Genomic DNA, 16,062 nt, shown 5'->3' on the forward strand with positions numbered 1-16,062 from the left:
GCTGCACAGCTATTTTCAAGTCTATCCAGAGATGTTCGATTGGGTTCAAGTCCGGGCTCTGTCTGGGCCACTCAAGGACATTCAGAGACTTGTCCCGAAGCCACTCCTGCATTGTCTTGGCTGTGTGCTTAGGGTCATTGTCCTGTTGAAAGGTGAACCTTCACCCCAGTCTGAGGTCCTGAGCGCTCTGGAGCAGGTTTTCATCAAGGATCTCTGTACTTTTCTCCGTTCATCTTTTCCTCGATTCTGATTAGTCTCCCAGTCCCTGCTGCTGAAAAACATCCCCACAGCATGATGCTGCTGCCACTATGCTTCACCATAGGGATGGTGCCAGGTTTCCTCCAGATGTGATGCTTGGCATTCAGGCCAAGGAGTTCAATCTTGGTTTCAACAGACCAGATAATCTTGTTTCTCATGGTCTGAGAGTCTTTAGGTGCCTTTTGGCAAATTCCAAGCAGGCAGTCATGTGCCTTTTACTGAGGAGTGGCTTCCGTCTTGCCACTCTACCATAAAGGCCTGATTTGGTGGAGTGCTGCAGATATGGTTGTCCTTCTGGAAGGTTCAATCATCTCCACAGAAGAACTCTGGAGCTCTGTCAGAGTGACCATCGGGTTCTTGGTCACCTCCCTGACCAAGGCCCTTCTCTCCCAATTGCTCAGTTTGGCTGGGCGACCAGCTCTATCAAGTTGTAGAAACATCTCAAGGATGATCAATGGAAACAGGATGCACCTAAGCTCAATTTCGAGTCTCATAGCAAAGGGTCTGAATACTTATGTAAGTAAGGCATTTCTATTTTTAATTTTTAATACAGTTGCAAAATAATCTAAACCTGTTTTCCCTTTGTTATTATTAGGGTATTGTGTGTAGATTAATAAGGACATTTTTATTTAATCATTTTTAGAATAAGACTGTAACATACCAAAATGGTGAAAAGGGGATAGGGTCTGAATACTTTCCAAATGCATCAGTGGAGGCTGGTGACTTGAAAAATTGAGGGGGGTGAGAGACCCAAGGTATAGGCGCGGGACGCACGGAGATGACAGTTTGTTTTTTAAAAATCATCAAAGACAAATTATTTTAACCTAAAGCATTTAGTAAAGACAGGTATAGTACAATATTATGGGGAATAGGAATGAGAGGCCTACTTACACAGTGTTGGCATGGGATTCCAGCAGTGATTGAATGAGGGTATGAGGCATGAGTTGAGGTGTTCAAAGGCTTGACTTCCGTGCAGAACAGGATTTGATTGGGAAGGAAAAAATCTATAAAACAACACACTACACAGTTAGATAAAATAGCTAAGAATGAGGAGTAAAATCATTGATGTGTAATAATGTGATTGTGTATGCGATTGACTCTACATACAGTAATGAGAGAAAATTGATAGGGGTATTCCAAATCAAATCAAAGTTTATTTGTCACCTGCGCCGAATACAACAGGTGTAGACCTTACAATGAAATGCTTACTTACAGGCTCTAACCAACAGTGCAATAAATTGTTTTTAAAAAGGTATTGGGTGAACAATAGGTAAGTAAAGAAATAAAAACAACAGTAAAAATACAGTGAAAAAATAACAGTAGCGAGGCTATAACAGTAGCGAGGCTCTATACAAGCACCGGTTAGTCTGTCTGATTGAGGTAGTATGTACGTGTAGATATGGTTAAAGTGACTATGCATATGATAAACAGAGAGTAGCAGAAGTGTAAAAGAGGGGTTGGTGGGTGGTGGGTGGCGGGACACAATGCAGATAGCCCGGTTAGCCAATGTGCGGGGGCACTGGTTGGTCGGGCTAATTTGAGGTATTATGTACATGAATGTATAGTTAAAGTGACTATGGATATATGATAAACTGAGAGTAGCAGCAGCGTAAAAGAGGGGTTGGGTGGGGGGGGGGGCACAATGCAAATAGTCCGGGTAGCCATTTGATTACCTGTTCAGGAGTCTTATGGCTAAGGGTAAAAACTTTTGAAAAGCCTTTTTGTCTTAGACTTGGCACTCCGGTACCGCTTGCCATGCGGTAGTAGAGAGAACAGTCTATGACTGGGGTGGCTGGGGTCTTTGACAATTTGTATGGCCTTCCTCTGACACCGCCTGGTGTGGAGGTCCTGGATGGCAGGCAGCTTAGCCACAGTGATGTACTGGGCCGCACTACCCTCTGTAAGTGCCTTGCGGTCGGAGGCCGAGCAGTTGCCGTACCAGGCAGTGATACAACCAGTCAGGATGCTCTTGATGTTGCAGCTGTAGAACCGTTTGAGGATCTGAGGACCCATGCCACATCTTTTTAGTTTCCTGAGGGGGAATAGGCTTTGTCGTGCCCTCTTAACGACTGTCTTGGTGTGTTTGAACCATTCTAGTTTGATGGTGATGTGGACACCAACAAACTTGAAGCTCTCAACCTGCTCCACCACAGCCCCGTCGATGAGAATGGGGGCGTGCTCGGTCCTCCTTTTCCTATAGTCCACAATCATGTCCTTAGTCTTGGTTACGTTGAGGGATAGGTTGTTAGTCTGTCACCACCTGGCCAGGACTCTGACCTCCTCCCTATAGGCTGTCTTGTCGTTGTCGGTGATCAGGCCTAGCACTGTTGTGTCGTCTGCAACTTAATGATGGTGTTGGAGTCGTGCTTGGCCATGCAGTCGTGGCTGAACAGGGAGTACAGGAGGGGACTGAGCACGCACCCCTGAGGGGCTCCAGTGTTGAGGATCAGCGTGGCAGATGTGTTGCTACCTACCCTCACCACCAAGGGGCGGCCCGTCAGGAAGTCCAGGATCCAGTTGCAGAGGGAGGTGTTTAGTCCCAGGGTCCTTAGCTTAGTGATGAGCTTTGAGGGTACTATGGTGTTGAACGCTAAGCTGTAGTCAGTGAATAGCATTCTCACTTAGGTGTTCCAGGTGTGAAAGGGCAGTGTGGAGTGCAATAGAGATTGCATCATCTGTGGAGCGGTAGGCAAATTCCTCTCACGGTGCTTAGAGAGGAAACGTGCCAGTGGATGAGCAGGCACATGAGACGTGGCTTCAGTTCATGTCAGGAGCGAGTTGACAATGGTGGTGGAGTGGAGCTGTCATCACCTCTTAAATAAGAGAACATGAGGGGACTTAGCTGTAAATACAAATAGCAGATACATTCCATAACAGCTGTGCCATCGTAGGTTTGAACAACAAGTTTCTCCATGAAGTTAAACTCAGACATCTCAAAATTCACAAAGTCAAACAGAGACTGCGCATCTCACCCACTTGACACATCAAAGTAGTCCAAGAAACGTTCCGGAATAAAGCCCTGATCATCCACATACCTGACGATAACGGACAACTGTAAGCAGAGTGGTGGGGCAATTTTTACCCCCTGGGGCCTGGAGTTTTTTTCTTATCTGTTAACCTAACCAGGAAATCTCTGGACCTTATAATGTATGACAATGATTAATCAGTTGTAAAAGGTTTTATAAGGGCTATGATGGGACCAGTTTTTCCTAATCAGGTCACATTGTTTTAAAAAACTGAAAAAAACTCCTGGCCCTGGGGGGGAAGAAAACCTTGTCAAACTGCAGCAACCTTATACTTGTTTATATGAATTATATTTACACTAGATTAGGAGGGGGATTTCCTCTACCCAGACACAGACAACAACTGGTAGACAATAGAACTCACAGGGCTGAGCTTGCTTTATGCATGTTTGCATCATGCAGGCCTATGCAACTGTAGACCTTATAAAAAATTAACTTACATCTGTCATCACTATTATGTTGAGAGTAATTCCAGTTAATAATTTTGGATTGAAAACATATAGGCAGACTAGCCAGCCCAATTTTGAATATACACCAAATTTGATCAAATTCACATTTTCTCCTGACAAAAAATGGACTATAACATTACCAATTAGTTACCCTGACCAAATTGACAGTGCACATAGGCTGTATGCAGCTGCTCTTATTAGTAGCCTACAGTTGATCAGACTGAAAAATTGTCTTGTTTTCATCCCATACAGCATGTCAGATCTCTAATGTTTAGGTGTAGCCAAGGCTGCTGCAACATTTACATTTGAAGTAGGAAGTTTATATACACTTAGGTTGGAGTCATTAAAACTCGTTTTTCAACCACACACACAAACTATAGTTTCGGCAAGTCGGTTAGGACATCTACTTTGTGCATGACACAAGTAATTTTTCCAACAATTGTTTACAGACAGATTATTTCACTTATAATTCACTGTATCACAATTCCAGTGGGTCAGAAGTTTACATACACAAAGTTGACTGCGCCTTTAAACAGCCTTGAAAATTCCAGAAAATGATGTCATGGCTTTAGAAGCTTCAAATAGGCTAATTGACATAATTTGAGTCAACTGGAGGTGTACCTGTGGATGTATTTGAAGGCCTACCTTCAAACTCAGTGCCTCTTTGCTTGACATCATGGGAAAATCAAAAGAAATCAGCCAAGACCTCATAAAAAAAATTGTAGACCTCCACAAGTCTGGTTCATCCTTGGGAGCAATTTCCAAACGCCTGAAGGTACCACGTTCATCTGTACAAACAATAGTGCGCAAGTATAAACACCATGGGACAACGCAGCCATCATACCGCTCAGGAAGGAGACGCGCTCTGTCTCCTAGAGATGAATGTACTTTGGTGGGAAAAGTGCAAAGCAATCCCAGAACAACAACAAAAAACCTTGTGAAGATGCTGGAGGAAACAGGTACAAAAGTATCTATATCCATAGTAAAACGAGCCCTATATCGACATAACCTGAAAGGCTGCTCAGCAAGGAAGAAGTCACTGCTCCAAAACTGCCATAAAAAAAGCCAGACTACGGTTTGCAACTGCACATGGGGAAAAAGATTGTACTTTTTGGAGAAATGTCCTCTGGTCTGATGAAACAAAAATAGAACTGTTTGGTCATAATGACCATTGTTATGTTTGGAGGAAAAAGGGGGAGGCTTGCAAGCCAAAGAACACCATCCCAAACATGAAGCACAGGGGTTGGCAGCATCATGTTGTGGGGGTGCTTTGCTGCAGGAGGGACTGATGCGCTTCACAAAATAGATGGCATCATGAGGGAGGAAAATTATGTGGATATATTGAAGCGTCATCTCCAGATATCAGTCAGGAAGTTAAAGCTTGGTCGCAAATGGGTCTTCCAAATGGACAATAACCCCAAGCATACTTCCAAAGTTGTGGCAAAATGGCTTAAGGACAACCAAGTCAAGGTATTGGAGTGTCCATCACAAAGCCTGACCTAAATCCTATATAAAATTTGTGGGCAGAACTGAAAAAGCGTGTGCAAGCAAGGACGCCTACACACCTGACTCAGTTACACATTACCTCTGTCAGGAGAAATGGGCCAAAATTCACCCAACTTATTGTGGGAAGCTTGTGGAAGGCTACCCAAAATGTTTGACCCAAGTTAAGCAATTTAAAGGCAATGCTACCAAATACTAATTGAGTGTATGTAAACTTCTGACCCACCCCATGTGATGAAAGAAATAAAAGCTGAAATAAATCGATCTCTCTACTATTATTCTGACATTTCACATTATTAAAATAAAGTGGTGATCCTAACTGACCTAAGACAGGGAATTATTACTCAGATTAAATGTCAGGATTTGTGAAAAACTGAGATTAAATGTATTTGGCTAAGGTGTATATACATTTTTGCTGTTGTCTCTCCGGGGTGATTGTGGAAAGTGGAAAGCCTACTTGAGCCTGTGCGAAAAAATACGCTGAGTCAACCTCTCTCTTTAATCTAACTTTTAATGGATGATGGGATGGAAGCTATCAAATAATTTTGAATTGATTTCGAGATCCCGGAAAAGACAGTCGAAAGTTCCATATGTTCTGCAAGTAACACATCATAACCTGCTATTACCTCTGCAAGCTCCTTGTAGTTGCCCTTGTTAGCGGAACTGTCCCTCTCGTCGTGTCCTCTAAAAGCCAATTCTTGCATGCCCAAAAATGCAGTGGTGTTGATAAGCCGCTTGAGAACATCCCTGTTTCTTCTTACTTTGTTGTTGTATTATGCAGTTTGAATACACAGACCATTGTCATAGTCGATGCAGCTTTTTCCCAGAAGCATGAATCTGATGTCGGCATTTATATGCTCCCTGCTTTTGTTTTTCTGTTTAGCTGAATGATTGATGTTCTTCAGGTCACTGACCCCCCTTTTGCCCAAGACTTTCTAAAAAGCAGGCAAGGCCAGCAATGCAGGCAGCTTGATTAAAGGCTCCCTGTTAACCAACTATACTTTTGATACAAATTGGTAATGAACGCCCTCACTTTTTCACCCTTCTTCATGAAACTGATCTCAGGCAGAGGTCGACCCTCGGTTTCAATTCGCACCTTTTCCGTGTACCCCAGAGAATGAAAGGGGTTCTTCAACAAAATGTCAACAAAATTTGCAGTAGTGTTGGCGGCGAAAACTGCACACTCAAGCTGGTAGCTACTGCTACTTGCTACTGAAGTTAGCAAGGCAAATTTCTTATAAATTGCACTAACTGGACACAAAAATAAAGTTCTATAACAAGAAAACTATTGATAATCTACATCCTCCATCTCCTGTAATTTGAAGAAACTAATTTGAATTGAATAATATCCCCAAAATGCTATCACTTTTCAATCTCTATCCTGTCACCAACTCACCAAGCTTCTCAACACATATTACGCCCCCATAATGCTCTGCAGCACAACCCCAATACAACACACTAGGTTCATTCTCTGAGACTAATCCTATGATTGGATGGGCAACATGTCAGTTCATACTGCAAAAGCTTTGATTGGTTGGAGGTCATAATTACCATGTTGGTCTATGGAAGGGGCTGAGGCCTACGAGCCTCCTAAATGTTGTATTGAAGTCAGTGTACCCAGAGGAGGACAGAAGCTAGCTGTCCTGCGACTATACCATGGTGCTACCCGATAGAGTGCTGTTGAAGTTGTTTTAATCAATTATTTGGTGACATATGAATATATTTATTATAGTTTTATCTTAAAAATTCACTGAGGAGGATGGTCCTCCCCTTCCTCCTCTGAGGAGCCTCCACTGTAATCCATGTTATATGTTGTGCTCTCCTATAGATGAAGGATATCTTCTTCTTCCTCTTCTTCCTGGGGGTGTGGCTTATGGCATATGGGGTGGCCAATCAAGCACTGCTGTACTCCTATGACCCCCGCCCCGCCTGGATCTTCCGGCGCGTGTTCTACAGGCCGTACCTGCACATATTTGGACAGGTCCCAGTGGAGGAAATAGATGGTAGTGTGTGTGTGTGTGTGTGTGTGTGTGTGTGTGTGTGTGTGTGTGTGTGTGTGTGTGTGTGTGTGTGTGTGTGTGTGTGTGTGTGTGTGTGTGTGTGTGTGTGTGTGTGTGTGTGTGTGTGTACAAAAGACCCGTACAAATTATGTGATGCTTTCCAACTCAAAGCTGCCAAACTTTTTGATAAGATCAGTATAAGATAAGTGTGGAAAAGTCTACAAACCTGTCTGTCTGTCTGTCTGTCTGTCTGTCTGTCTGTCTGTCTGTCTGTCTGTCTGTCTGTAGTGAGGAAGGAGTGGGACACGGAGTGCACTGACAATGTGACGCTGATCGAGGGAGGCGCGGAGCCCTGCAGGAGCCATTATGCTAACTGGCTAGTGATTGTCTTACTGGTCATCTACCTACTGGTCACTAACATCCTGCTCATCAACCTACTCATCGCCATGTTCAGGTAAAGGATGGACACTCTCTTTTCCCCCTTTCTCTATCTTTCTTTCTTCTCTCCTTTCTTCCTCTCTCCCTCCCTCTCACCTCCCTGAATCTTCAGTCTCCTATAAATCTATTCTGTCAATATAATTTTTACTATCATTTTCAGCTAAATACAATGCCTCGTCTTTTGTCAATTGTGTACCCATTATGTTAATTATGAATCCTTTCTCTTCATCCCCTCTCCACACAGTTACACATTCTCCAAGGTGCAGGGCCAGAGCGACACCTACTGGAAGTTCCAGCGCTACAACCTGATTGTGGAGTACCACTCCCGGCCCTCCCTTGCTCCCCCCTTCATTATCCTCTCCCACGTTCACCTATTCATCAAGAGATACATCCGTAAGGTACCCTCGGTCAAGATCCTCCATTTTGGTGAGAATTCAACCTAGATATTCATTGAAAAGGAATTTTTATATCCTTACAATCACTATAGGAACTCTACTGCTTAAAGGGGCAATCAGGAATTGCTACATCCATTTTTGGACTTAAACATTTATGATATGATTCATTGATTCTTGAAGAAGATAACGTATAAATGCCTCATGAGCTTAGTTTAACAATCTTACCCCATCAGAACAAAAAAAAAATGTTTTACGCCAATATTTATGAACAACGTAAATGTAAACAAACACTCTATAGCCTTAAAACATGGTTAAAACCATAATTTTGATATCATGGATGGTCAGTCCTTGAATCCTTAAAGTATGTGTCTGTGCCTATGTTTGTTTTGCTTCACAGTCCCCTCTGTTCCATAAGGTGTAATTTGTATCTGTTTTTTAAATCAAATTTTGCTGCTTGCATAATTTTTTTTACATTTTAGTCTTTTAGCAGACGCTCTTATCCAGAGCGACTTACAGTAGTCATCAGTTACTTGATGTAGAATAGAGTTTCATGTAGTCCCATAGTCTGTTCTGGACTTGGGGACTGTGAAGAGGCCTCTTATGGCATGTCTTGAGGGGTATGCATGGGTATCCGAGCTGTGCGACAGTAGTTCAAATAGACAGTTCGGTGCATTCAACATGTCAATACCTCTCATAAATACAAGCAGTGATGAAGTCACTCTCTCCTCCACTTTGAGCCAGGAGAGATTGACATGCATATTATTATACATCCAAGGGCCAGCCGTGCTGCCCCGTTCTGAGCCAATTGCAATTTTTCTAAGTCCCTTTTTGTGGCACTTGACCACATGACTGAACAGTAATTCAGGTGTGACAAAACTAGGGCCTGTAGGACCTGTCTTGTTTTTAGTGCTGTTAAGAAGGTAGAGCAGCGCTTTATTATGGACAGACTTCTCCCCATCTTACCTACTGTTGTATCAATATGTTTTGACCATAACAGTTTCCAATCCAGGGTTATTCCAAGCAGTTTAGTCACCTCAACTTGCTCAATTTACACATTATTCATTACGAGATGTAGTTGAGGTTTAGGGTTTAGTGAATGATTTTTCCCAAATAAAATGCTTTTAGTTTTGGAAATATTTAGGACTAACTTATTCCTTGCTACCCATTCCGAAACTAACTGCAGCTCTTTGTTAAGTGTTGCAGTCATTTCAGTTGCTGTAGTAGCTGACGTGTATAGTGTTGAGTCATCCACATACTGGCTTTACTCACTGGCTTTACTCAAAGCTGTTGTTAGTAAAGATTTTAAAAAGCAAGGGGCCTAAACAGCTACCCTGGGTAATTCCTTCTTCTACCTGGATTATGCTTGAGAGGCTTCCATTAAAGAACACCCTCTTTGTTCTGTTAGACAAGTAACTCTTTATCCACAGTATAGCAGGGAGTGTAAAGTCATAACACACGTTTTTCCAGCAGCAGACTATGATCGATGATGTCAAAAGCCACACTGAAGTCTAACAAAACAGCCCCCACAATCTTTTTATCATCAATTTCTCTCAGCCAATCATCAGTCATTTTTGTAAGTGCTGTGCTTGTTGAATGTCCTTCCCTATACGTGTGCCGAAAGTCTGTTTACTGTAAAATAGCATTGTATCTGGTCATACACCATTTTTTCCAAAAGTTTACTAAGGGTTGGTAACAGGCTGATTGGTCGGCTATTTGAGCCAGTAAAGGGAGTTTTACTATTTTTAGGTAGCGGCATGACTTTTGCTTTCCTCTAGGTCTGGGGGCACACAATTTCTAGTAGGCTTAAATTGAAAATGTGGCAATATCGTCCGCTATTATCCTCAGTAATTTTCCATCCAAGTTGTCAGACCTCAGTGGCTTGTCATTGTTGATAGACAACAATATTTTTTCACCTCTGCTTGTCTTTCATAATTTGGTCAGATATACTTGGATGTGTAGTATCAGCGTTTGTTGCTGGCATGTCATGCCTAACCTCTCTGGGCTAGGCGGGACGAAATCGTCCCACCTACGCTACAGCCAGTGTAATCCCGTGGCGCGATTTTCAAATACCTTAGAAATGCTATTACTTCAATTTCTCAAACATATGACTATTTTACACCATTTTAAAGACATGACTCTCGTTAATCTAACCACACTGTCCGATTTCAAAAAGGCTTTACAACGAAAGCAAAACATTAGATTATGTCAGCAGAGTACCCAGACAGAAATAATCAGACACCCATTTTTCAAGCTAGCATATAATGTCACAAAAACCCAGAAGACAGCTAAATGCAGCACTAACCTTTGATGATCTTCATCAGATGACACACCTAGGACATTATGTTATACAATACATGCATGTTTTGTTCAATCAAGTTCATATTTATATCAAAAACCAGCTTTTTACATTAGCATGTGACGTTCAGAACTAGCATACCCCCCGCAAACCTCCGGTGAATTTACTAAATTACTCACGATAAACGTTCACAAAAAACATTATTTAAACAATTATTTTAAGAATTATAGATACAGAACTCCTTTGTGCAATCGAGGTATCCGATTTTAAAATAGCTTTTCGGTGAAAGCACATTTTGCAATATTCTCAGTAGATAGCCCAGCCATCACGGCTAGCCATTTAGACACCCACCAAGTTTAGCCCTGACCAAAGTCAGATTTACTATTACAAAAGTTTGATTACCTTTGATGTTCTTCGTCAGAATGCACTCCCAGGACTGCTACTTCAATAACAAATGTTGGTTTGCTCCAAAATAGTCCATCGTTATATCCAAATAGCGGCGTTTTGTTCGTGCGTTCAAGACACTATCCGAAGTGTAAATAAGGGTCACGAGCATGGCGCAATTCGTGACAAAAAAATTCTAAATATTCCATTACCGTACTTCGAAGCATGTCAACCGCTGTTTAAAATCCATTTTTATGCAATTTTTCTCGTAAAAAAGCGATAATATTCCGACTGGGAATCTGCGTTTAGGTAAACAGAGGAAAAAAAACAAAGCATTCGGTCGACGCGGGCACGCGCCTGAGTCTCACAGTACTGTAACCAGCCACTACCCAAACGCGCTACTTTTTTTCAGCCAGAGCCTGCAAAGCCACGATTCAGCTTTTTGCCGCCTTCTGAGAGCCTATGGGAGCCGTAGGAAGTGTCACGTTATAGCAGAGATCCTCAGTCTGCAATAAACAGAGGCAAGAAGAACGACACCTTGTCAGACAGGCCACTTCCTGCATGAAATCTTCTCAGGTTTTTGCCTGCCATATGAGTTCTGTTATACTCACAGACACCATTCAAACAGTTTTAGAAACTTTAGGGTGTTTTCTATCCAAAGCCAACAATTATATGCCTATTCTAGTTACTGGGCAGGAGTAGTAACCAGATTAAATCGGGTACGTTTTTTATCCAGCCGTGTCAATACTGCCCCCTAGCCCTAACAGGCTAAGTTTGCTAATCGTTCCGAAGTAAAAAATTATTGAAAGTAGTTGGCAATATCAGTCTGTTTTGTGATGAATGAGCCATCTGATTCAATTAATGATGGAGCTGAGTTTGCCATTTTTACCAAAATGTAATTTATTAAGGTGCTCCAAAGCTTTTTACTATCATTCATTGAACCTTTGTGTCATAGTATAGTTTCTTCTTCATTTTATTCAGTTTAGTCACATGATTTCTTAATTTGCAGAACGTTTGCCAATCAGTTGTGCAGCCAGACTTTTTTGCCATTCCTTTTTCCTCATCCCTCTCAAACATACAGTTTTTAAATTCCTCATCAATCCACAGGGACTTAACAGTTTTTACAGTACTTTTCGTAATGGGTGCACGCTTATTAGTAACTGGAATAAGCAATTTCATAAATGTGTCAAGTGCAGCATCTGTTTGCTCCTCATTACACACCACGGACCAGCAAATATTCTTTACATCAACAACATAGGAATCACTAGAAAATGTATTGTATGACCTCTTATACACTATATTAGGCCCAGCCTTTGGAACTTTGGTTTTCCTAGATATGGTTACTATATTGTGACCACTACATCTGATGGATCTGGATACTGCTTTCAAGCTAATTTCTGCATATTAGTAAAGTTGTGATCAATACATGTTGATGTGCTGTTTGTAACTACCCTGGTAGGTTGACTGATAATCTGAACCAGGTTGCAGGCACTGGTTACAGTTTGAAGCTTCTTCTTGAGTGGGCAGCTTGATGAAAGCCAGTCAATATTTAAATCACCCAGAAAATATACCTCTCTGTTGATATCACATACATTATCAAGTATTCCACACATTATCCAGATAATGACTGTTAGCGCTTGGTGGTCTATAGCAGCTTCCCACAATAATGGGATTTAGGTGAGGCAGATGAACCTGTAGACATATTACTTCAACAGTATTTAGTCAAAGACTAGAAGGAGTTTCCATACACCAGTAATTTCCTTTAAAATCCGTGAAGGTAAGTGAACAAGCGCACACTTCGGGAGGCCATGTCTTCAGATGAGAGGCCATGTCAGTGGCATATCTACCCATTCCAGTCACAAAATAAACCTTAGATATGAAATGAGAGATTATTGGGACACAACCTTTGTGTCTGACAGTGAGGTTAACATGCTAACTACTGGTTTCCTACCACAGGAGGTTGGTGGCACCTTAAATGGGGAGGACGGACTCGTGGTAATGGCTGAAGTGGAATCAGTGGAATGGTATCAAATACATCAAACCATGTGTTTGATGCCCTTTCATTCGTTCTGTTCCAGCCATTATTATGAGCCATTCTCCTCTCAGCAGCCTCCTGTGTTTCCTACCTCACGCTAAGCATCAGCACGACTAATACATTTTCCACCTCTGTTAGTATTGGAGCTGACGGGGAAAGCAGCTAACAGGTTAATGACATGGGAGGCCATTCAGAAGGAGAACTTCCTGACAGCCCAGAGCAAGATCCAGAGAGGGAGCGACTCAGAGAGGCTCAAACGGATGTCAGTCAAGTGAGTAAACCTTTACACCCGCCATCCAGTTTGGATCCATCTCTCTTTCAGCATTTTTCTCTACCAATTTAACTACAGTCTTTTCTAGATAATGTGGATATTTATGGTTATTATGAATATATTTATATTTACATGTTACAGTAGCCTACATATACATGTATTGAATACATTTAAATATTTATATTTGTTTGTCAAAATAATATATTTTATATACTGTAATATACTCTATGTACTGTAATGTAATATTTGTATTATATGATGTTGTACGATCAGATCCAAAATGATTGGCACCCTTGATAAAGATGAGCAAAAAAGACTGTATAAAATAGATAATACAAATACTGAGGCTGAAACTTGGCCGCAAGTAGATCTTCCAGCAAGACAATAACCCCAATGCACACATCAAAATCCACAAAGAAATTGTTAATTTACCACAAAATCAACATTTTTCAGGCTCCTTTCTTGAACCCCATTAAAAATCAGTGTTTTGAATTGAAGAGGGCAGTCGATAAGTGCAGATGAAGGATATCAAGGATCTGGAAAGTTTCTGTTTGGAGGAATGCTCTAAGATCCCTCCCAATGTGTTCTCCAATCTCATAAAACATTTTAGAAAAGGCTCAGTGACATTATCCAAGTTTCAAGTTTTATTATTCGTATGTGCGGGATACACATGGCGTACATCATTCAACTAAATGCTTACTTGCAGGTTCCTTCTTGACAATGCCACAACAATAAGAAATAAAATATAAGAATAAAAACTAAGTAAATGACTCAGTAGAATATTTTTTTTTAGGATGGTGTAATATTTGATTTATAGTCCAATATTTACACTTGTTTTGGGGAAGTGGGGATTGGGGGTCAAGTGTTTTAATTGTGCACTATTTAGCGATCATAATAAAAGTCTGGTAGCAGCAGTTGTGATGTGTGTGTAGCATGAATTTATGTGTGTGTGTGCGAGTGCATGTGTGCTAAGGTGTGGAGAATCAGAGCAGGTCATCAGTCCAGTTCAAGTGTTCAGCAGTCTGATGGCTTGTAGATTGGCATACCAGGCTGTGATGCAACCGGTCAGGATGCTCTCGATGCTGCAACATTTACATTTTTACATTTACGTCATTTAGCAGACGCTCTTATCCAGAGCGACTTACAAATTGGTGCATTCACCTTATGATATCCAGTGGAACAACCACTTTACAATAGTACATCTATATCTTTTTTCTTTTTTTTGGGGGGGGGGGGGGGTGGGTTAGAAGGATTACTTCATCCTATCCCAGGTATTCCTTAAAGAGGTGGGGTTTCAGGTGTCTCCGGAAGGTGATGATTGACTCCGCTGTCCTGGCATCGTGAGGGAGCTTGTTCCACCATTGGGGTGCCAGAGCAGCGAACAGTTTTGACTGGGCTGAGCGGGAACTGTGCTTCCGCAGAGGTAGGGGGGCCAGCAGGCCAGAGGTGGATGAACGCAGTTCCCTTGTTTGGGTGTAGGGACTGATCAGAGCCTGAAGGTACGGAGGTGCCGTTCCCCTCACAGCTCCGTAGGCAAGCACCATGGTCTTGTAGCAGATGCGAGCTTCAACTGGAAGCCATTTGAGAGAGCGGAGGAGCGGGGTGACGTGAGAGAACTTGGGAAGGTTGAACACCAGACGGCCTGCGGCGTTCTGGATGAGTTGTAGGGGTTTAATGGCACAGGCAGGGAGCCCAGCCAACAGCGAGTTGCAGTAATCCAGACGGGAGATGACAAGTGCCTGGATTAGGACCTGCGCCGCTTCCTGTGTAAGGCAGGGTCGTACTCTGCGAATGTTGTAGAGCATGAACCTACAGGATTGGGTCATCGACTTGATGTTAGCGGAGAACGACAGGGTGTTGTCCAGGGTCACACCAAGGCTCTTAGCACTCTGGGAGGAGGACACAATGGAGTTGTCAACCGTGATGGCGAGATCATGGAACGGGCAGTCCTTACCCGGGAGGAAGAGCAGCTCCGTCTTGCCGAGGTTCAGCTTGAGGTGGTGATCCGTCATCCACACTGATATGTCTGCCAGACATGCAGAGATGCGATTCGCCACCTGCTTATCAGAAGGGGGAAAGGAGAAGATGAATTGTGTGTCGTCTGCGTAGCAATGATAGGAGAGACCATGTGAGGACATGACAGAGCCAAGTGACTTGGTGTATAGCGAGAATAGGAGAGGGCCTAGAACTGAGCCCTGGGGGACACCAGTGGTGAGAGCACATGGTGCGGAGACGGATTCTCGCCATGCCACCTGGTAGGAGCGACCTGTCAGGTAGGACGCAATCCAAGAGAAAGCCGCACCGGAGATGCCCAACTCGGAGAGGGTGGAGAGGAGGATCTGATGGTTCACAGTATCAAAGGCGGCAGATAGGTCTAGAAGGATGAGAGCAGAGGAGAGAGAGTTAGCTTTAGCAGTGCGGAGAGCCTCCATGACACAGAGAAGAGCAGTCTCAGTTGAATGACCAGTCTTGAAACCTGACTTTGGATCAAGAAGGTCATTCTGAAAGAGATAGCAAGAGAGCTGGCCAAGGATGGCACGCTCAAGAGTTTTGGAGAGAAAAGAAAGAAGGGATACTGGTCTGTAGTTGTTGACATCGGAGGGATCGAGTGTAGGTTTTTTGAGAAGGGGTGCAACTCTCGCTCTGTTGAAGACAGAAGGGACGTAGCCAGCGGTCAAGGATGAGTTGATGAGCGAGGTGAGGTAAGGGAGAAGGTCTCTGGAAATGGTCTGGAGAAGAGAGGAGGGGATAGGGTCAAGCGGGCAGGTTGTTGGGCGGCCGGCCATCACAAGTCGCAAGATTTAATCTGGAGAGAGAGGGGAGAAAGAGGTCAAAGCATAGGATATGGCAATGTGAGCAGGACCAGCGGTGTCGTTTGGCTTAACAAACGAGGATCGGATGTCGTCAACCTTCTTTTCAAAATGGTTGACAAAGTCATCCGCAGAGAGGGAGGAGGGGGGAGGAGGATTCAGGAGGGAGGAGAAGGTGGCAAAGAGCTTCCTAGGGTTAG

At 42.9% G+C, this 16,062-nt stretch overlaps 1 protein-coding gene across 5 annotated transcripts in view; it reads left to right on the forward strand.

Annotated features, from left to right (window-relative positions):
* LOC106579418 (transient receptor potential cation channel subfamily M member 4) overlaps positions 1-16,062 on the forward strand; it is a 119,407-nt gene that overhangs the window by 75,020 nt on the left and 28,325 nt on the right. For all 5 annotated transcript variants that reach the window (XR_006760774.2, XM_014159313.3, XM_014159312.3 and 2 more), the window contains exons 21-24: positions 7,062-7,236; positions 7,522-7,687; positions 7,916-8,097; positions 12,920-13,052. Coding sequence is in view for 4 of the 5 variants with exons in the window: in XM_014159313.3 (XP_014014788.3) it covers positions 7,062-7,236; positions 7,522-7,687; positions 7,916-8,097; positions 12,920-13,052 (656 nt within the window). In the remaining variant the exon portion in view is untranslated. The remainder of the gene's footprint in view (positions 1-7,061; positions 7,237-7,521; positions 7,688-7,915; positions 8,098-12,919; positions 13,053-16,062) is intronic.

This window comes from Salmo salar, chromosome 19 (genome assembly GCF_965601325.2).
Source record: "Salmo salar chromosome 19, fSalSal1, whole genome shotgun sequence".
In the NCBI taxonomy this organism is placed as follows: Eukaryota; Metazoa; Chordata; class Actinopteri; order Salmoniformes; family Salmonidae; genus Salmo; species Salmo salar.